At 48.2% G+C, this 21,813-nt stretch overlaps 2 protein-coding genes across 4 annotated transcripts; one reads left to right on the plus strand and one right to left on the minus strand.

Moving 5' to 3' along the window:
• The first annotated feature begins 908 nt into the window (after positions 1 to 908).
• Positions 909 to 2,883, plus strand: Spryd4 (SPRY domain containing 4). The gene is made up of 2 exons (XM_027392752.2): positions 909 to 1,060; positions 1,400 to 2,883. Exons 1-2 carry the CDS (start codon positions 976 to 978, stop codon positions 1,936 to 1,938), a joined length of 624 nt encoding a protein of 207 aa, XP_027248553.1. The 5' UTR covers positions 909 to 975; the 3' UTR covers positions 1,939 to 2,883.
• Gls2 (glutaminase 2) lies at positions 2,847 to 21,768 on the minus strand. 3 transcript variants are annotated; one of them, XM_027392717.2, is made up of 18 exons: positions 21,316 to 21,767; positions 14,230 to 14,329; positions 13,738 to 13,859; positions 12,917 to 13,046; positions 12,229 to 12,308; positions 11,644 to 11,807; positions 11,390 to 11,448; positions 9,282 to 9,314; positions 8,956 to 9,014; positions 8,382 to 8,448; positions 8,202 to 8,252; positions 7,848 to 8,024; positions 5,641 to 5,772; positions 5,029 to 5,121; positions 4,801 to 4,862; positions 3,950 to 4,026; positions 3,622 to 3,685; positions 2,847 to 3,526 (listed from the first exon to the last, which is right to left on the minus strand). In XM_027392717.2, exons 1-18 carry the CDS (start codon positions 21,498 to 21,500, stop codon positions 3,370 to 3,372), a joined length of 1,812 nt encoding a protein of 603 aa, XP_027248518.1. In that variant the 5' UTR covers positions 21,501 to 21,767; the 3' UTR covers positions 2,847 to 3,369. The 3 variants fall into 3 exon arrangements, with proteins under 3 accessions (XP_027248518.1, XP_027248519.1, XP_035307085.1); XM_027392718.2 differs by lacking the exon at positions 21,316 to 21,767 and adding an exon at positions 21,071 to 21,308; XM_035451194.1 differs by lacking the exon at positions 9,282 to 9,314 and having other exon boundaries at positions 21,316 to 21,768.
• Positions 21,769 to 21,813: the final 45 nt, after the last annotated feature.

The following is a 21,813-nucleotide window of genomic DNA, read 5'->3' on the forward strand; positions in this document are numbered from 1 at the left end:
TGGGGAGAAGAAAGGAAGGGAAGAGAAAGGATGGAAAGGGAAGGAAAAGGAGGCGTGTCTTGAATGACTGCGAAGCCTATGGGCGCTTCAGCCCTCAAGCCAGGATAAAGTACAAGTCCTACAGAGTCCCTGTTCTGAAACAGTTCTCTCTTCACTACCCAAACCCAAAGCATTGGCAGAGCAGAGCAGGTCTTCTGAGGAGGAGATTCCCTCAACATTTCTGCTCCTGGGTTTAAAAGTCAGCAAACCAGAAGGAGCGATTGCCAAGCGCGAGCTCACCATGAACCAGAAGAAGCAGAGGGACTTGACGGTGGGCAGGCGGGGGGACTCGGAGGTCGTGCAGCAGAAGCGGAGAAAGGACCAGGAGAAGGAACCCGAGTAGTTTGGTGGCTTCGTGGCCAACCCCCTGGCCCTTTGCCTATGTGCCCAGAGCCAGCCCCACCATGCTACTGTTTCTCTCTGGAGAGCCAGCTCACAGGCTCCAACTCTGATGGCATTCCTGTCCCTTTCGTGCTTCCTTCCCCTCAGGTAGCCTCTCTCCCCCTGGGCCACCCCTGGAGGTGAGGCTACCCTTTTCCTGTTTTTTATCCCTCCAAGTATTAAAAGTAGCTTTGTAATCAGAAAAAAAAAAAAAAAAGTTAACAAAATGCCCCTCTGAGATTAAGTAGATTAAAAGGCTGGGCCTGACCGCACCCTGGTGGAGAGAACGAGTAACTGCACTCTAAAAAATAAATAGTAAAATCCCTCCCTTCACGTTCACTTATACATTAAAAAATAACGAGCACAAGCCATGCCGCTAATCCCGGCACTCGGGCGGCAGCGACAGTCGGATCTCTGTGATTAGGGAGACCGGGTATCCCAGGACTAGATAGCCATCACCGACGCAGACGCGGCCTGCCCACGTGGTCCCGACGCCTGCCAGCTATTGGTCGGTCTCCCCGGCGGGGGCGTGGTCCGGTACATCAGGGGCCCAAGATGGCGCTGCCCTTTGCACGCTGCTGGAACTCGTACCGCTGGGGAGCCAAGCGCTGGGGGATCCCTGCCGGGGACGCCCGGAGAGGTAGGGTGGTTTCTTTTCACTCTTTCACTCCAAAGGAGTTAACGTGTTATTCCCAGGGCGCGCTCAGAGAACTTTGCCCCTCCTTTCTTCTCCCCAGTCTGCCCTGGGCTAGCAAGATTCCAAACTTGGGGCACCGATCTGGGGCTCTCCCCACCCCCAACTCGGCCGTCATTTGCAGCTCCCGGGGCTGCTATATTAAAGCGACAGCTCTATCTTGGTATCTTAACATTTGGCTTCTCCCGGTTTCCCATCATCTCTTCCGATCAAAGACCAGACCTAGGTTTCTAACCTGCCACCCATTCTTTCTCTTTTCTTTCGTTTTTTTGGCTCTGCCCTCAGGCATCAGTTTCAAACTGGAAGAAAAAACTGCCCACAGCAGCCTGGCACTCTTTAAAGGTGACACAGGTGTCAAATACGGCCTGGTGGGACTGGAACCCACCAAGGTGGCCCTGAACTTGGAGCGCTTCCGGGAGTGGGCAGTGGTGCTCGCAGACACCCCGGTCACCAGTGGCCGACACTACTGGGAGGTCACAGTGAAGCGCTCCCAGCAGTTCCGGATAGGAGTGGCAGATGTGGACATGTCCCGGGACAGCTGCGTCGGTGCTGACGATCGCTCCTGGGTGTTCTCCTATGCCCAGCGCAAGTGGCACAGCATGTTGGCCAACGAGAAAGCCCCGATTGAGGGTATTGGGCAACCAGAGAAAGTGGGGCTGCTGCTGGACTATGAGGCAAAGAAGCTGAGCCTGGTGGATGTGAGTCAGATCGCCGTGGTCCACACACTACAAACGGATTTCCGCGGCCCAGTGACGCCTGCGTTTGCTCTTTGGGATGGAGAGCTGCTAACCCACTCAGGACTAGAAGTGCCCAAGGGGCTCTAATGCGGCCTAAGTCCCTTAATCATGCTTTCTGTTCAAGGGGTCTAACGCTGTTTTACATTGTCTCAAGCAAGTGGTAGCTCTCACAATTCAGTTGGGAGCCCTTGTGCAATATTTTAGTCATCTTCCTCTGGTCCCTACTCTGTGAAAGCTAGGTATACAGCCAAACTTTGTCCTCACATGACTGCCAGTTCCCTAGAGCATCAGGTCCCTCTACTTGTGCCCACGTGTCTTAGACTGCTCAGTCCTGGTCCTGTGTTTCAGCCACTACCTCTCCTTCCCCTTACCCACTGTGTAACTTGTTTTGGGGGTTTACCAGCTTCTCCTGAGTAAATGCTTTCTACCTCTGGCTGCAGGAGTGGGTGGCCTTTTCTCTGATGCACCTCAGATTCTTGGGTTCTGGCCCCCTCATTGTTGGATTGACTCAGTAGGTCAGCACCACAAACGTCGGTCCTACGCAGATGCAGCTATGGCATTCTGAGTCCGTCTGCTTTCTCCTGCACACCTCTGATACCCAGCCAGTTTGTCATAACCAATGTGCCAGTTACAGCTGTGACCAAAGGGGAAGAGACACTAGGGGGCTATGTAGGGCTGTAGTGCCAGAAACTCTTACCTTTGAGAAGTTCCATCTACACATCTGCCACAGTTGGGAGCTTCAGAGAAGAGGAGAGTGCTATATAACCCATTTTGGAGCCTGTTCAGACCCCAAATTCCCACCCCACCCCCCTTGGCCACAGAATATACTTAATTAAAGCAGTATTTGGGGTTGAGGGAAACCTGGTGGAATAGATGGATATGTATGTGTGATATGTATCGTTTGGACTGTCTGTCCCCATGGTTCTGTCTTATTCTATTATCTATGATGGATATCCTTAGGGGAGAAAGAGAATGACTAGATTTAGCAAAGAAAGAAAAATTCATCTAATTAAAGTTTATTTGAACACAAAATACCTTCTCTGTCTATAAAATTGCTGTCAGCAATGGCAGCATGCCCTGCTAAGGGGACGGATCTCTGCAGACTTCTAAAGCCAGGTGCCTTGGCTCCCACCCGCTTCTGCCCCCTCTGTGGCGGATACATATGCATGGTGGCGAGAGTCTCTCCAAGAAGTCTCTTGTTCTCACAATGATTTCTTCAGAGAGGAAAAAGGGGACCTGGGTAAAGACCTGGGCTACTTTTGAGAGGATGAAGCCGTTAAACTATACCTTCAGGTGTCTGTGGATAGCTCTATGTGGGTGTCCACTGAGGATCTTCTGTGTGCTGTTTATTGGGGGAATGGGGTGTTTTGATCTTCACAGAAAACACTGGCCTGTGTCACCAAATGGCTGTGTTGATCCCCACCGAAGCAGCTTCCCATAGAATTTTTTAGTGGCTGTGCGTTAGATGTATGGCCAGCTCATGCTTTTTCTTGAGCAGGGACTGCCCCCAGCCTGGGCTCACACCATGCTTTCTAAGTTCTCTTTGGACAGGGTCTCAGCTGCTTCCTCGGCCTGAGTGTCAGAGAGCATGTAGGAGTCATGGTAATCTTGAAGCAGCTTGACCACCTCTAGGTGGTTGAACTGTACAGCATCATCCAGGGGAATATTGCCCCACCTGTGAGGAACAAGGATCACGGTTAGGCATAGAAGACACAGAGAGTGCCACGGCTGCATGTGTATGGCTGCAGGGCGGTAGGAAACGGTACTCACCTATCCTTGACAAAAGGATTCACTTTGCAAGCCTCGATCAGAAATTTGACAACCTCAACGTGTCCTAAGAATAGGGGTAGAAGGGAAAATGAGAAGAGTACACAGGTAGGTCCTGAACCATTTGGTGTAGGCCCTTGGTGGCAAGGGTCTGGGCCAAGAGGGGAGGAGAAAAGTCCTTGTCAGCACCTAGTTACAATCTGTCAGCCTATGGGCCTGTAGACAAAACTGGCCATTGCCCTTTGCAATTACAACAATAGGGGGCAGGTAGGGGTACTTGGTGGAAAAGGAGGGGTCTCACACTGCTTTTCCTCTTTAACCCTTTAAATACCTTCAGCTGCAGCAACATGCAGGGCCGTGCGGGAATCATAGTCTTTCTGCTCCATATCCATGGCTGACAGAGCAAACCTGAGGTAGTGGAAAGCAGCATGGGTTACCCACATCCGTCTACCATCACCAGACAGCATTCCAAAGTGGGGCCGGACTGGATGGGTTCATATTGATCATCCATTTGTGGCAGACTCCCCACTTCCAAGGACTAAGCTTGTTATACCCAGGTCAGTGACAGTGCCTGCCGTTAGTTAAATTCTTCAGTCCAGCGCTCCCCCAACTGAGCTATTTCAGCTTGCTTTAGTTAAGTTCTCAAAACAGCAAACAGATCCTAAGGCTGCCGAGAAGGCTCAGTCAAGTCCTTGAGGGGCAAGCATACGGACCTGAGAACTGAGTTTGATTGATACAACCCATATCAAAATAAAACAAAACAAAACAGGCATGGTAACACTCGCCTGTGATCCCAGACTGGGTGGGACACAGACAGGGAAGTCCTGGGACTTGATATGTTGGTGAGCTCAAGGCTAGTGAGACACTATCTCAAAAAGCAAAGTGGATGGCCCCCTAGGAATGACACCTGAAGCTGTCTTTCTCTGGCTGCCACATGCACACATACCCACAAATGTGAAGCTGCACAAACAGCCACATGTACACAGGTAACACACACACACACACACACACACACACACACACACACACACACAGAGAGAGAGACATGCACTCATTTAAATTGCAATCTATCCGTTCTAACTCTGAAACTGAGGTGTTTAGCAGTTTGCTATGCTGTGTCCTGATTAATAAGATGTCTGACTCAGAGTATTTTATCATTTTATTTATTCACAGTAGAAGTACCTTCGAAGAGCTGAGACGTCTCCACTATATGCAGCAAATAACAGGTTCACCACGGTCTTGTTCTGAAACACACGTTGTATCCACTTGGGATTAATTGTGGCTTTGAATCCAACCATGCCCAGCTCTGTCCATGCCCTCCTCTATGGATGCTTCACCAAGGACATTGCTGAAGCATCATGGGATGTTTTATTTTGAAACATCCTTTAGGCTACCCAGGGTTTTCCTTACCCGGACTTCCTCTCCTTCCCGTCGTGGGTCTAACTTCCGAGTACAGTGTCGCAGGTTGTCATAGTTGTGGAAGTTAAAGAGAGACACCAGCTTCTAGAATTAGAAGCCAGAGGGATTGTTTACTTATGCCTCGACTCTTCTAGGAGCTCAAAATTGCTTTAATTATAGTGGTTACCATTAATTAATTAATTTAGTGATTTATTTATTTTGGTTTTTTTTTATTTTGTTTTGTTTTTGTTTTTGTTTTTCATGACAGGGTTTCTCTGTAACTTTGGAGCCTGTCCTGGAACTCGCTCAGTAGACCAGGCTGAACTCACAGAGTTCACCTGCCTTTGCCTCCTGGTATTAAAGGTGTGTGCTGCCACCACTACCCGGCTCATTAATTTATTCTTAGGGGGTTAAAGAGATGGCTCAGCGGTTAAGAGCACTGACTGTTCTTCCAGAGGTCCTGAGTTCAATTCCCAGCAACCACATGGTGGCTCACAACCACCTTGAATGAGATCTGCATGCAGGCAGAAGACTGTATACATAATAAATAAATAAAATCTTAAAAAAAAAAGAAAAAAAATTTATTCTTAAACAATGTGAAGTACTATACGCAGAACACCTTACCTGGCAGAAGTTGATGCCCCTTTGGCTGTTCCCCAGCTTGTCTAACGGAGGTGATAGACACATCATCCCCATGACATTGGGTACAACCAGGAGGATGGCTCCTGACACAGCTGACTTGGCTGGCAGACCCACCTGAGGAACAAGGTGGGCTAGTCTAAGTGATGGCACGGACTAGGCTATAACTCACCTCAATTTCTCAGGTATTTTTTTAAATTAATTAATTAATTTATTTTTTACATTCCAATCCCAGTTCCCCCTCACTCTTCTCCTTCCACTCCCCCCTCATCTGCTCCTTGGAGAGGGTAGTCTCCCCTAGGTAGTCTACTAAGTCTGTCCCATCATCTCCTTGAGGCAGGACCAAGGTACCTCTCCACCCCCACACCCGTGTCTAGGCTGAGCAAGGTATCTCTCCATATAGAACAAGCTCCACTAAAGACACTGGTGTGACTGGGAAAATATATATGAGGCCACTCTTTTTTTTTTTTTTTTTTTTTTTTTTTGGTTTTTCGAGACAGGGTTTCTCTGTATGCTTTGGAGGCTGTCCTGGAACTTGCTCTGTAGACCAGGCTGGTCTTGAACTCACAGAGATCCGCCTGCCTCTGCCTTCTGAGTGCTGGGATTAAAGGCGTGCACCACCAACACCCGGCTGAGGCCACTCTAATGCACAAACTTCTCAGCTTTTTAATTTGCCTCTGACTGCTGTCTTCTCCTACCCTGTGGGAGAAGGGATTGCTGGCAATGATACAAGCAGCGTTCTGCTGGGGGTTGTGCTCAAACTAGGAAATGCTCTCCAGCCCACAGATGAGTGTGTATATGTGCCCTGCCTGTGTGCCCAGTGCCCGTGGAGGACACAAGAGGGTAGTGGGTTCCCTGGAACAGAGTTCCAGATGGTCCTATCCCAAAGCAGCAAATGATCTTAAACACCCAGCCATCTCTCCAGCCCCAGGAAATGTCTTTCATTCACCTTTTACTCTGGTGGTAAGGACACAGACAAAAAAACAAATGGGGGCTTACAGGATGGCTTATCAGGTAAAGTTGCTTCCTGTTCAAGTCTAGCAACCTGAGTTTGATCCCCACAGCCCACAAAAGTGGACAGAGAGAAAAAACTCCACAGAGCTGCCCTCTGGCCTCCACACATGTACCATCATGCATACACATACACTGATGATAAATACATTTTTAAAATTTAAAAATGGGACATGGGGGCTGGAAAGATATCTCAGTGGTTACTGAAGACCGGGGTTTTGTTTCTCAACACTGGCATGGCAGTTGTCAGTTCACAACTATCTATAACTCCTGTTCCAAAAGATCTTACACCCTCTTCTGACCTGTATGCACACAATACACAGACATACATGCAGAAAAAACACCCATACATGTAACTAAAAAAAAAAAAATTTTTTTTTTGAGACAAGTTTTCTCCATGTAGCTCTGTCAGTCCTAGAACTCACTCTGGAGACCAGGCTGGCCTTGAACTCACAGAGATCTACCTGCCTCTGCCTCCCAAGTGCTGGGATTTAAAAAAATAAAATACTTTAAAAGGAGTCGGGGAGGGGCTGGAAAAGTGGCTTAGTGATTAAGAGCCTGCATTGTTCTCGAAAAGAAGCCATGTTCAGTTCCAAACACCAAAACTGGCAGACTCACAACCATCTGAAACTCTAGCTTCTGTGGGGATCCAATACTTCTAGCCTCAGTGGGCACCTGTACATACTCCCCCATAATAAAAAAAAGTCTTTAAATTTGCTTTAATTATAGCAAATACAGAAAAGAAAAGGACTAGGGTGCTCTGAGCAGAGGTGGAGACAGTTCTGTCTGAGACACAGCAATCAAAACATCCCCAGGGCCTGGGATGCAGTTCAGGGGGTCCAGCACTTGCCTAGCATGGGTCAGACCTAGGTTTGATCCCCAATGAAAATCAAACAAAGAAAAAGTCCAGGTGTGGGAGTGTATGACTGTGGTTGAGGCAGGAGGATCACTGGGAGTTTGAGGCTACAAACAAATCAGTCCTGCCTCTCCTTGGAATAACATCTAAGATGGGAGTCAGCTATGTAAAGGGTCAATAGATCTGAGGAATGTGATGTATTTGGCAAATTCCCCTAAGGATTCTTAGCCTGTTTGCCTGGCTAGATGTCTGTGAAGGAGGCAGGAGTAAGTTTCACCCCATCCTCTCTTCGTGGCCCTGGGATGGCAGAGCTGGGAACACTCACGTGGAAGGCAAACTGGCCAGAGAAGTCATACATGCCGCAAGAATGCATGAGGCTGAGGGTGTTACGCACGGCTTCGGCACTTAGGACGCTCTCGCCTGTGATGGGGCAGATGCCACCGTTGGCAAGAGTGGCTGCCATGACACTGCCTGATTCACAGGTGACCTCCACAGAGCACAGCTATGGAAACAAGAGAGGTCAAAGGGCAGTGTGGACATGGTAATGAAGAACGATGTTCTCGACATCTAGAGCTTTCAACACATCTGACAGGACCACCAAAGAGGCGTGTCTACCATGTAACCCAGAGAAAGAGGGCAGGCTGTCCTGTTCCCTTGGCCCTGGGGAGTGTTTGCTTACCTGGAAATAGAGATCGAGAGCAGCCATCATGTCCACTCCCTTGGGGAAGCACTGCAAAGAAGAACAGGATGAAGAGTCTCTTCAGGACATAATTTCATATCCAATCTCCAACTCCTCTGCCCTGGACCTGGCAGCAGAATTCCCAGGGACTTTCTCTACTGGCCCCTCTCTCCCAGTTACCTTCTTTTCCTTTAGGTAATAGCCGATGGCGTAATTCCGATCCCCAGTTTCCTTCTCTGACTGGAATCTGAAGCAAATACCAAATTTAGCGCTTGAAGTTTAAGATGTGGGTAGAGGGAGAAGGGGGAGACCTGCCTTTCCTGGGTTATAAAACTCTTGTTACCTGAATCTGCCCCTTTATAACATCTCACAGAATATTAGTGGGAACTTCTGAACCTGAGTAAACACTTGGTGTGGCTTTGTGGTAAAAATGTAAACAGATCAAAACAAAACCCACCCAAAGCTGTCTAGCCATTCTGTCTTGGAAATCTGGCAAGACTTTTGGCTTTGAGAGTCTTGACTAGGGCTTAGGCACAAACTGGCACGCTGCCTTTCTCATTACATCAAGTCAGAAATGGGCTGCTATCTCTCTAAGTAAATATATGTCAACAAAGGGACTCAGAGGAAGCTGGAAGACCAAAATCCCCTTCAAATTCCTTCCTAAAATGGTATCTATTCTCTTTTCCCTCCGCACCAAGCATGCACATATACAATGGAACAATGTACTCGGCCAGCCCTCTAAACAGAGCCTTACGTGGCATTGCTGAACCCCATGAATTCATTCCCAGCCATCTTGTTCAGATACTGCAATACCTGGAAGAGAAGAGGGGCAAGACTAAGGAACCCTAGAAAACACAGCCCAGGCTGGCAAGCCACTCTGAGCCTCCCAGTCCTTATCCCAGCTTTGCCCAGGACAGCGGGGGTTCTGAGAGGCTGAGGCCAGTGGGTTCCCACTCCTCCGGAGCTGCTGCTTCTACTATAGGTTGGTGAAACTGTTGGCTGAAGCCAGAAACCGGAGACAGCTGTACAAGACAAGGCCCCATGGGAAAGGCAGCAAGAAGCTGAATGCAAGGAACTTACGAAATCGAACTTCTCTGCTTTGTTACAGTCCATCTGCAGAGAGAGAGAGAGAGAGAGAGAGAGAGAGAGAGAGAGAGAGAAAGAGAGAGAGAGAATGCAATCAGTGTTCCAGGCCTAGACAGATGGCTGACAGAGAGAGGGTCACAAGGGTGTAGAGGAGCTGACATATTAGACTAGCCTTGCTACTGGGAACGTTATATTTTACAGTGTCTTGCTTGTTCTGAGACAGGCCTGTGTTGTCCAGGCTGGTCTGTGAGTTAGCGATGGGCCTGTGCTCCTTCTCTCTGGTCTCCGAGTAGCTGATGTTATAGGCTTCTTGTTTAAATAGCTGAGACTTTTCTGCCTGCAGGTATACGTCTAGTAACAGAAAACCAAACTAACCAGTTTGGTGATGCACGCCTATAATCCCAGCATTTGGGAGATTGAGGCAGGAGGATTACTGAGAGAGTTCAAGGGCAGCTTGGGTGACATAGAGAGATCCTGCCTCAAAAAAGCAAGCAAAAACTTAAATTATCAAGGAATGAGGATCAGATAACCTCACCCCATCCATCAGCCTCACCCTTTCAGCTTTACCTGTCTCCAGTCTCACCTCTCCCAAGCCTCACCCCTCCTCAGCCTCACCCCTCCCTAGCCTTATCCCTCCTGCCTCACCCCTCCCTAGCCTCACCCCTCCCCAGCCTCACTCCTACTTTCCAGCCTCATTCTTAAATTCTCATCCCTGTCTCCAGTTCCAGTTCTGTCCCTAAATTCTATCCCTATCCTTAATTATTACCATCCATTTTATTTATTTACATTTTTAGTAAAGGTCGTATGTATCCCGGACTAGCCTTGATCTTTCTACCTGTACCTCCGGAGTTCTGGCATTACAGGCATGTGCTACCACGGTCGGCTCTTTTTTTTTTTTTTTTTGATTTCGAGACAGGGTTTCTCTGTGTAGTCCTGCCTGTAGACCTACCTGGGTGGCCTTGAACGCAGAGATCAGCCTGCCTCTGCCTCCCGAGTGCTGGGATTAAAGGTGAGCACTGCCACCACTGGGCTCCCACTCACATTCTTTATGCCCCATTCTATATCCTTACTCTAGCTACACCTGACCCCCATATCTTCTGTGACAGAAAGAGGACATGTCTGTTGGATAGAGTCACACTGGCAAATGATTTTCCCACTACCAGGACTGAAATGAGGACCTCAGGCTTTTTGGTCAAATGCCCTGCCACTGAGCTACATTCCCCAGCTATATTGATAAATGAAACAAACAAACAAATTATTTCTTTTTAGCAGTGCTAGAGGTTGAACTGAGGGTCTCCAGAGATGGTGGGGCAAATGTTCTACCAATGAGTTTCCTCCCCAGCTCTGAAGCTAAAGTTTAGCTTAGCCATGAGTCAGGCAGGCTCTCTGAGCTAATTTAGATGAGAAAGAGATGAGGCTGACCCCAAATACAGGACTATAGTCAGAACATCGAGATGCATTTGCCTTAGTCTCCTCCCCCAGATTCATTGATGCCCGCATATGTCAGACACAGAGTCAACACTCTAGGGACTCTGACATCTGAGTTCCTAGGGGGAAGGGTTCCTAACACCACCTTCCTCAGGAGGGGCTGTGATTGGCCCCATAGTATCGCTGCCCACGCTGCTCCCAGGTTCTTGCTCAAGCCCTGAGAGACCTGCAGCTGATGGGCCTGCCTGACACCCCTTGCTCAAGGCCAACTCACAGTTCCAGGTGACGTGAATAACTGCCCTGAACTGGCCGTTCACCCTTCTCTCAGCGTGTCTCTCACCCAAGAGTGGCCAATCAATGCCTAATGGTGTTGTCCTCCCCCTGCTGTTGGCATTTGGCTGTTGGTACTAGGCAGGGGTCACGACCTGCTCACTTCTGTAAGGGACAGGAGTTCTGGGCTGCAGAGTTATACGTGGGGGCGGGGAGGACTATGGGAAGTGATGTGGTAGCTCTCACTAACATCCATAGCTGATAACACATGGCTTCCTGTGGTATATTTCCATGAGTCTTACTAACCCTCAAAGGACCCAGTGCCGAGAGATGAATGGATAAGGGGATGTAGGAATATGGGGATCAGAGTATATTACCTCTCAGAAGGTTAGACTGGCACTGACCTTGATCAAGGAGCTGACGACAATGGCACCAGCATTGACCATGGGGTTGTGGGGGATTCCTGGGGAAATACAAATCACTCAGAGTCTTGTGGGCCGCTAACGAAAGCCTACTTTACATCATTCCTGCTCTGAAGCTAAATGGGGTTGGGTCTTATTCTTACCTGGATGAGAGAAAAGGCAAAGAAAGGAATGAGGAGGTGAGCTGTAGGGCTAAGGAAAAGGCAGGTGTAAGCGTGAGCCCTGGAGATGCTCACCTTCCTCGTTGAGGGAGAGTTTGTTATAGCGCAGGCCACTGGGTTCCTTGCCCACAAACTTGTGTACATAGTCAGTGCCTAAGGTGCTCACGGAGATGGCGTAAGTAAGGGGCTTGACACAGGACTGCAGGCAGAAAGGGATCTTCGTGTGGCCCACAGAGTGCCTGGAGACAGAGAGGTGCCAGAAAAGGGGTTGGACTCTGTTCTGCACCTGTGCTCTGCATCAAACCAAGCATCTCTTTTTGTTTTTTTATTTATGTGCATTGGTGTTTGACCTGCATGTATATCTGTATGGGATGTCAGATCCCCTGGAACTGGAGCTACAGACAATTGTGAGCTGTCATGTGGGTGCTGGGAATCCAACCTGGGTCCTTTCAAAGAACAGCCAGTGCCTTAATCACTGAGCCATCTCTCCAGCCCCCTTGTTTGTTTTTGAGGCAGGGTGTCTCTACAGAGCCCTGGTTGTCCTGAAAGTTGCTCTGTAGACCAGGCTGGCCTTGAACTCAGAGATCTTCCTGCCTCTGCCTCCCAAGTGCTGGGATTAAAGGTGTGTGCCACAAGGCCCAGCATCACCCAGTGTCTTACCGCTGGCCATCCACAGTGCACAGGGAAACGCCCCAAAGGTCTGGGTTTGACTTGGCCAGGTGAGGGATGTAGGCTGCCACCTGGGCGTGAATAGGTAGAGAAAGGGGAGACAGGTGAGCGTGGGGAGCAATACAGCTGGACTCAGGGTCAGAGACTTTGGTAGACACTAACCGTCTGTTACCTATGTGGCAGATGGTTCCCTTCTATGTTCTGCCTCCAGAAACACCCAAGCCTTTAGTCCCTGGCAACCCTACCTCTCTGTAGTCCTAATGCTGGAGGGATAGCAGTAAAGCCCACAGATGATTAAAAAAAGGAAATTCTAGAACTGGGTTTTCAGGTTCAGTCCCTGTAAATCTCCTTGAAGGCTCAATTGAACATCTTTACTTTGAGACAGGGTCTCCCTATGGAATCCAAGCTGACCTCAAACTTCTGATTCTGCCTTAACCTCTCAAAAGTTGGGGTTGCAGGCCTGTGCCACCAAGCCTAGCTCTTGCCATCCATGTCCACAAAAACCTAAAGTCTTGCCACACACTATTAGAATCACAGGTGGAAACACATGAAACCATGTCCTTGTTTTTGGAGGCTCTCATCCTCTATCACTGAATTGCCAGCCCCAAGAAGTCTCTGAGAAACAGTGTGTGTCTGGCTCAGAGCCCTCTCCTGTCCCTCTCATCCTCCTGGCCCTCACTTTGCCTCCAGTGAGTTCTTTGGCATCCTCAAATATGCGATCCACGTGGCCGGTGAACTCCTCAAAATCAGGAATGACAAACTTCTTTCGGAATGCCTGGGTCAGGAGCACAATGTTGCTGCTCACACACCTGGATCCAAGATACGAGTGTGTTAGGGGCTGGAGAGACACAGCTGGGGTGGGAGGCTGTAAGTGCTCATCTGGTTTTGGACTAACAGTTGTGTGACTTTTGGCTCGTCATTTTATCTCACGAGGTTTAAATTTCCTAACCTCCAAAATAATAGGTTCTAAAGACATAGAAAGACATCCCAAGACATCATGAGAAAAACATTAAAATCAGAATAAACATAGCCTATGGGCTTTAGCATTGAGAAATCCTAGTATACACAGCCATAAATGTACGTGAACACATAGGACATTTTCTAGAACATACTCACTAATCTGTCAACAATGTTTATGTCTGGGGAAAGGGGCTAGGACTGAGTAGAGAAGGAAATACATGGGGGTAGATTTCTTTTTTTTGCGGGGGGGAGGGAGGACTTTGAGACAGGGTTTCTCTGTGGCTTTGGAGACTGTTCTGGAACTTGCTCTGTAGACCAGGCTGGTTTCGAACAGAGATCTGCCTGCCTCTGACTCCTGAGTGCTGGGATTAAAGGCATGCACCACCACCCAGCTGGGGGATATATTTCTGTAATATTTATCATCATGAATATTGCTTGTACAATAAATAAGACAAAATGAAGGGTTGAATGGTTTAATTCACAAGACTCTCCCTCCTGTGGAGCAGTTCTGGGGGCTGTGCTCATTTCTGGGGCTCTCACTTTTGGAAGAGATCTCGGTCCAAGAGGCCACCACTGCTGGACTCTTGAACCATGCGATGCATCTTGCTCATGCAGTCCTGGAGCCGTGGGTCTGAGGTCTGCAGTCCAGTGGCCTTCAGGGCCTTTGGGAGAAAGAAAAGGCCTGGTCAGGTCAGCCAAGGACAGCAACCTATTCCTCGGTCTCTCCCAATAGACACTCAAATCACTCGACACTAATTACTACAACCGGTAGAACAAATGGGTGTGGGAACTAAGCAAAGAGGGTCTGGAGCAGCCTTAGACTTAACAAGTCTCTCGCCACTTTTCACAGAAAGCATTATCTTCTGGGCTTGGAGGAAGGATGATGGCATTGGTTCTTTGGCCCAGGCAGCCATTATCCCATCCTCACATAGCAACCCATCAGCTACCCTGCACTCGTCAACCAGTCTTGTCTCACGTTCCAGAGCCTCTACGGAGCAGGGACCCCTGAACAGGCAGACAGTAGCCACTTACAGTAGTGAACTTGTGGATGGGGATCCGCTCCTGTCCCTCGGCAATGGTGTAGAAGAGCAGGTCGCCAAGACGGGGCAGCATGCCGCTGTTTGATGCATCACTGTTTGGGGGAAGGGGTGGGAAGCAGGAGCCTGAGGATGCTCCCTCTCCTCCTCCTGGAACATGGACCTGTCATCACATTCATCCTAGACTCCTCCCTGAGCCACATCACGGTGTCTCTAAACCTAACTTGCACCTCTGGCATGAGCTGCTGTAAATCTAACTCTCTATCTTCCTTTTAGAAGAAACTCTGATCTTCCAGGCCTTTATTTCAAGCTGCCTTCCAGATAATTCCACTTCTAGATGTCCCATACACACTGAGAACTGAACACACCCAGCCAGAGCCGTCTCAGGTGTCCCATTCACACTGAAATTGAACAAACTCCATTTCCTCTAATTCCCTTCCCACCCCACTCTCATGTTTGGCTACTGCTCAATTCTTAGTATGGCATCCACTGATCTTTAAAACTACCACTTTTCGGGGCTAGAGAGATGGCTCAGTGGTTAAGAACACTGACTGCTCTATCAGAGGGCCCAGGTTCAATTCCCAGCACCCACATGGTCTGTGGGTCCCAGCTCACAACTGTCTGTAACTCCAATTCCAGAGGATCTGACACCCATGGCAAAACACTAATGCATATAAAGTAAAAATAAATAAATTTAAAAGCTAAAAGCTATCAATTTCCTAATTCTTTAACATTCTCCTTATGGCTGTTATGCTAAATAACTCTGTACCCCAATTATGACTTCCTTAGTGGGACAGACAACATGAGGCTTTGTGGCCTTTGCTCATACTATAAGCCCTTCATGACTTTCTTCTTCAACTGGCTTTCAAGGTGCAGGCCAAATGTAACCCACCCTGTGGCAGCTGTCCTAAAATCTCCAGACATATGTCTCACATACATCTTAATGGGTGTCAGATGTCTCACTCACCCCACTGTTAGGTCCCTGTGCTTTGCACATCTTTCTCTCCCTAGATGCAGCAAAGTATCTAAAACATACGGATTTTCAATAATAATGACCAATTTACAATAAAATGAGGACCTTTAGACCCCAAAGGTCTCTCCCACTGGTATAAACTCCTAAAGAATCTAAAGCAGTGATTCTCAACCTGTGGGTCACAACCCCTTTGGGGTAGAATGAGTCTTCCAAAGAGGTCATCTAAAACCATTGGAAAACATAGATATTCAGAAGATAGAAAGATCTCCCAAGCTCACGGGTCTGTAGGATTAACAGTAAAAATGGCCATCTTACCAAAAGCAATCTACAGATTCAACACAGTCCCCATCAAAATCCCAACACAATTATTTACAGACCTTGAAAGAACAATATTCAGCTTCATATGGAAAAACAAAAAACCCGGGATAGGGGGTGGAGAGATGGCTCAGTGGTTAAGAGCATTGACTGCTCTTCCAGAGGACCTGGGTTCAATTCCCAGCACCCCCTTGGCAGCTCACAACTGTCGGTAACTCCTGTTCCAGGGGATCCAATACCCTCATAAAGACATTCATTCAGGCAAAACACCAATGCACATAAAATAAATAATAAAAAAGCAGGATAGCTAAAACAGTCCTATACAATAAAAGAACTTCTGGCAGTATCACCATCCCTAATTTCAAGCCATAATACAGAGCTACAGTAATAAAACTGCACAGAATCGGCATAAAAACAGACAGGTTGATCAACAGAATAGAATTGAAGACCCAGACTTAAATCCACACACCCATGAACCCCTGATTTTTGATAAAGAAGCCAGAAATATACAATGGACAAAAACCTTCAATCAGTTGCTAGTCTAGATGGCTGTCAGCATGTAGAAGAATGCAAATACATCCATATCTATCACCTTGCACAAAATTCAAGCCCAAGAGGATCAAAGACCTCAACATAAATCCAGATACACTGAACTTGATAGAAGAGAAAATGGGAAATCGCCTTGAATGCCTTGGCACAGGAGACAACTCCCTGAATAGAACACCAATAGTGCAGGCACTAAAACTGACAATAAATGGGACCTCATGACCTGAAAGCAAAGGACACCATCAACAAGACAAAACACAGCCTACAGAATGGGAAAAGATTTTCACATCTGACAGAGGGCTAATATCCAAAATATACAAAGAACTCAAGAAACTAGACACAAACAAACCAGATAATCCAATTAAAAATGGGGTACAGCTGGGCGGTGGTGGCACACATCTTTAATCCCAGCACTTGGGAGGCAGAGGCAGGTGGATCTCTGTGAGTTTGGGGCCTGCCTCGACTACATAGTGAGTTCCAGGACAGGCTCCAAAGCCACACAGAGAAACCCTGTCTCAGAAAAACCAATAAAATAAAATAAAATAAAAAAGGGAGGGGGGTATAGACCTAAATAGAGAACTCACAACAGAGAAATCTCAAATGGCTGAGAAACACTTAAAGAAATGTTCAATATCCTTAGCCATCAGGCAAATGCAAATCAAAAGGACTTTGAGATTCCATCTTACACCTGTCATAATGGCTAAGATAAAAAACACAAGTGACAGCTCATGCTGGAGAGGATGTTGGACCAAGAGGAACACTCCTCCATTGCAGGTGGGAGTGCAAACTTGTACAGCCACTTTGGAAATCAATATGGCAGTTTCTCAGAAAATTGGGAATCAGTCTACCTCAAGACCCAGCCATGCCAGGTGGTGGTGGCGCACACCTTTAATCCCAGCACTCGGGAGGCAGAGGCAGTCGGATCTCTGTGAGTTGGAGACCAGCCTGGCCTACAAGAGCTCTAGGACGGGCTCCAAGGCCACAGAGAAACCCTGTCTCGAAAAAAAAAAAAAAAAAAAAAAAAGACCCAGCTATACCAGTCCTGGGGATATATCCAAAGGACACCCCATCCTACCACAAGGGCTATATTCATAACAACTTTATTCATAATAGCCCAAAACTGGAAGCAACCTAGATGTCCCTCAACCGAAGAATGGGTAAAGACAATATGGAACAGTTACACAATGGAGTATTACACAGCTGTTAAAAAATGACATCATAGGCTGGAGAGAGGGCTCAGTGGTTAAGAGCACTGACTGCTCTTCCAGAGGACCTGGGTTCAATTCCCAGCACCCACATGACAGTTCACAACTGTCTATAAATCCAGTTCCAGGAGACCTGACACCCATGGCAAAACACCAATGCATGTAAAATTAATTTTAAAAAATGAAATTTGCTGGGGGTTGAAGAGATGGCTCAGAGGTTAAGAGCACTCACTGCTCTTCCAGAGGTCCTGAGTTCAATTCCCAGCAACCACATGGTGGCTCACAACCATCCGTTATGAGATCTGGTACCCTCTTCTGGTGTGCAGATATACATGGAAGCAGAATGTCATATACATAATAAGTAAATAATATCTTTTTTTAAAAAGCCAAGGAAATGATTCCTAGTGATATTTGGTATGTTCGTAGACCACAGCCCAGCATAATCATCATCAGAGAGGTTCCATCAAGAAACTGACGGAAGCAGATACACAGACCCATGACCAAACATTAAGCGGAGCTCGGGGAACCCTGAGAGGGAGGAAGGATTGTAAGAGGGGCCAAGGATACCATAGGAACACAGTCCACAGAATCAACTAGCCAGAGCTCATAGGGGCTCACAGAGACCCAAATGACAATCAGGGAGCATATATATATGTTGTGTCATTTGTTCTTCTTGTGGGGTTACTAACAGTGTGGAATAGGACTGTCTCTGACTCTTTTGCCTGCATCTGGGACCTTTTTTTCTCCTACTGGATTGCCTTGTCCAGCCTTCATATAAGGGAGGTGCCTACTCTTATTGTAACTGTTATGCCGTGTTTGGTTGACATCCCTTGGAGGCCTGCCCTTTGCTTGAGGGAAATACAGGAGGAGTGGATCAGGGGAAGGGGGGAGGTATGGGGTGGGGACTGGGAGGAGAGGAGGGAGGGGAGACTGTGGTTGGGATGTAATACATGAGAGATAAATAAATAAATAAATAAATAAATAAATAAGGAAAACAAAGATATTTGTTATGACTCATAACAGTAGCAAAATTATAGTTATGGAGTAGCAATGAAAATGATTTTATGTTTGTCACTACAATAAGAAACTGTATTAAAGGGTCTCCAAATTAGGACGATTTGAGAACCACTGGTCTAAAGACCTCTTGGTCTTCAAAAATACTCCTACTAATATTATCTTTTCTTTTCTGAGAGACAGGGTTTCTCTGTGTAGCCCTGGCTGTTCTGAAAAATGATTTTTAAGGTGCCACCATTTATCTCAGGCTGGATTTGAACTTGAAATGTAGCTGAGTATGATCTTGAACTACCTCCCCCGTGCAAGAACTGTACAGTCATACGCCACTAAACTGAGCTTAAATTTTTAACCCACTTTTTTTTGGGGGGGTGTTGGTGAGATAGCTCAGCAGTTTAGATTACTTGCTGCTCTTCCAGAGGACCTGAGTTTAGTTTTCTGTAGCCATGTCAGGCAACTGACAACTCCCTGTAGCTCCAGATCCATGGGATCCAATACCCTCTCCTGGCTTCTATAGGTACCCTTGCAGGTAGCATAGACTCATACTTGTGCACACGTGTGAGTGTACACACACACAAATAAAAATAAATCATTTTAAAACTATTTTTAATTTTTCTTTTCAAGATAGGGTTTCTCTGTGTAGCCCTGGCTATCTGAAACTCATTCTGTAGACCAGGCTGGCCTCAAAACTATTTTTGAGCTGGGCATGGTGGCTCACGATTTAATCCCAGCACTCCAGAGGCAGAGGCAAGTGATCTTTATGAGTTTGAGGTCAGCCTGGTCTACAGAGTTCCAGGACAGCCAGGGCTATACCGAGAAACCCTGTCTCGAAAAACCAAAAGAGGAAAGAAAAAAAAAGAAAGAAAAAGAAAAAACAAAAAAAAAAAGAAGAAAAAGAATAAAGCAAACAGTTTTTGTTTTCTTGTGTAGTGCTAGAGGTCAAATTTGGAGCCTATAAATTTACCAGACAACGTCCTACCACCGACCTCCATTCCTAGTCCAGAGGAAATATTGTTTCAGATTGTGTCCAAATAGGACAACTAGCTAAGATTCAGATCCTTTACAGCTCCATTACTCAACAAGATGACTTCTGAAAATGTATCCTACGGGTGTACAAAGTAACATGTTCTCAGGTGCCCACTGCATTGTGGAAAGACTTGTCCAGTACCGGAGCATATCCTCATAATCCCACAGCTCTTAGAAGGCAGAGACAGGAGATCAAGGAAGATTCCAGGCCAACTAGGTCTACGTAGGAAGTTCTAAGACTGCCAGGGCTACACAAAGAAACCTTGCCTCAAAACAAAAATAAAAGCAACAAAAAACAAAGGTGTGTGCCACTACACCCACACCGGTACTAAGTATTTTATTTTTAAATGTTTTAAAAACATCTATTTTATGTGTATGAATGCACACACAACGTGCCTGGGAGTTACGGATGGTTGTCAGCCATCGTGTGGCTGATGGAAATCAGACTCAGGTCCTCTGCCAAGTAACAAGTACTCTAAACGACTGGGCCACCTCTCCAGCCCTAAAGGAAGTATTTTAAAATAATCTGGATTACAAGATATTTCCTCTTGGCTGACTTCCTTTGCCTTCCTCATGGAGACTCCTCTACCTCATGGAGTCACCCTCCCAGAGCCCACCACTCTCCAATAAATACTGTTAACCCTGTTTCCCAGGGAGCAAATGCTCAAGACCTTTACCAAGAAGTTTCCTTGAGTATAAACTATGTCTCCTAAAAACATTCTGCCACCTACTACACTGAATTACGGTGTGTACGGGGATCCAGGGGTGCCTCTGTCTTCCCACCCTAAAGGCAACACAAGGGTTAAAGGGCCTTTTCTTATCCCACCACTATCCCCCCACGGTAACTCTTTGAAGGGAAGTAGGGTGCGGTGGACATTAGAACTCTGGCAGCATTCTATCCCGGAGAAGACGCTCATGGAGAAGCACTGGATAATGGTTATTAGTTAGTACTTTTCGGTCTTTTACCTCTCAGGAAAGGGACCGTATTGGTGGTGAGGTAGTTTGCTCTGTCAGTCTGGTTCAGTTAATTGTGGTGTGCGTATGATTCTAAACGTTATCAAGCACACGTCAGAGACAGGGAATATGGTCCATTTCCTACTCTGCTATAACCGGGCAGGGGCTCCCTGGCCACGTCTAGCTGATGTCTGGGGAAAACAAGAGTTCCTTGCATCTTGGGGGTGGGGAGAAAGAACAGCCACCAAGCGTTCCTGGCCAGTGTGTGGCGGCGGGGGCGGGGGGGGGCGGGGGGTTGATTTCCTGGGCTGAAGACGGGCCCGGTCGGGTGACGACTCTTCAATTCAGGGAGACTGGACAACATAGTAGCTCTGACTCTGGTTTGGAAAATCCGTGTCCCACGATTTTCCTCATTTAGGAATAACCAACACACTCAACGACCAAGTTGGAAACTTGGTTATGAGTGTTTTGCCTGCACGTAAGATATATTCTATAGCTAAGCTCTGCTACAAAGAAAAAAAAAAAAAACACACCGGACACATGCGCACTTACGTGAGCATCAGCAATGACGCGCACCACACATTACCCACTGACGACACGCAGAAACAAGAAACACCACACAGGCAGAACCAAGTGCACTTGGACCTGGGGCAGGAAGCTGTTCCATACCCCACGACCTTCCCTAAAACACCGGGGCCAGAGAAGGAAGAGAGGATGCGGATGGGCAGGTGCGCACTCGGCCCTGCGCTCAGACACGTGCACCAAGCAACACTCGCGCCCATCCGCGTTCCCAGTTAAGTACGCACCTTGGACAGGCATCATCTCGAAGACCGACCTGCCCAAACGCCCTCCCGGGCGGACGGCACCTGGCCGCCCGAGCGCGGCGGACCCAAAGCCCCACATCTAAAGGAAAAGGCATCGCAGGCCAGTGAGCTCGGAGAGGAGATGAGATGCGTGCGCTCTCTGGGGAAGGGCACTCCCAGGGAGCTAGCGAGAACGACCGTGGGAGTGGGAGCCAGCCTGTCCCCTGCCCCTGTCCCGCGAGCCTTACTGATCCGTGTGCTGCGGCTGGTGGCTGTGCGGCGTCCCCCTGCCCTGCGCCGCCGCGGCCTCACTGAAGTGGTACCGGACGCCCCCGGCCAGGAGCGGGCCCCGGCTCGGGTGACCCCAGCCTCCCCGCCGGCGGTGGCTGCCCGCGCGGCTCAACGCGTTCTGCAGAGCCCTCATGGAGCGCATGCCCCTGGCGCGCCACCCGCTCTACCCGGGCACTCCAGACGTGCGAGCCAGCGAGCGGCGGCGAGGAGGGAGGGGCGGCGAGTGGCGGGCGAGCCTAGGAGTGGGGGAACAGTCAGGCGGCGAGCCCAGCCAGGGAGGTAAAGGACCGGCCGGGTGGGTGGGGTTGGGACCGGGGGAGGGGCCAGTCCCGGGGCGACTCGGACCCCACAGGTGCACCCATAGCCCCTTGGCCGCCTCCAGCGAGGAGTGCTACGGCTTCGGGCCAGAAGCCGCTGGGTGGGGAGAGGGCGGGCCCTGGAGTCAAGATGGACAG

Source organism: Cricetulus griseus (assembly GCF_003668045.3).
Source record: "Cricetulus griseus strain 17A/GY chromosome 1 unlocalized genomic scaffold, alternate assembly CriGri-PICRH-1.0 chr1_0, whole genome shotgun sequence".
Lineage (NCBI taxonomy): Eukaryota > Metazoa > Chordata > Mammalia > Rodentia > Cricetidae > Cricetulus > Cricetulus griseus.

Bases quoted from the DNA above. Each gene is read 5' to 3' on its own strand.
- Spryd4 (XM_027392752.2), top strand. From the start codon at position 976: ATGGCGCTGCCCTTTGCACGCTGCTGGAACTCGTACCGCTGGGGAGCC. The intron at 1,061-1,399 runs GTAGGGTGGTTT...CTCTGCCCTCAG, and splicing joins TGCCGGGGACGCCCGGAGAG to GCATCAGTTTCAAACTGGAA.
- Gls2 (XM_027392717.2), bottom strand. From the start codon at position 21,500: ATGCGCTCCATGAGGGCTCTGCAGAACGCGTTGAGCCGCGCGGGCAGC. The intron at 13,047-13,737 runs GTGAGAGCCCCA...TCTTGGATCCAG, and splicing joins GACCGAGATCTCTTCCAAAA to GTGTGTGAGCAGCAACATTG. The intron at 3,686-3,949 runs GTATTTAAAGGG...CCCTATTCTTAG, and splicing joins GCATGTTGCTGCAGCTGAAG to GACACGTTGAGGTTGTCAAA.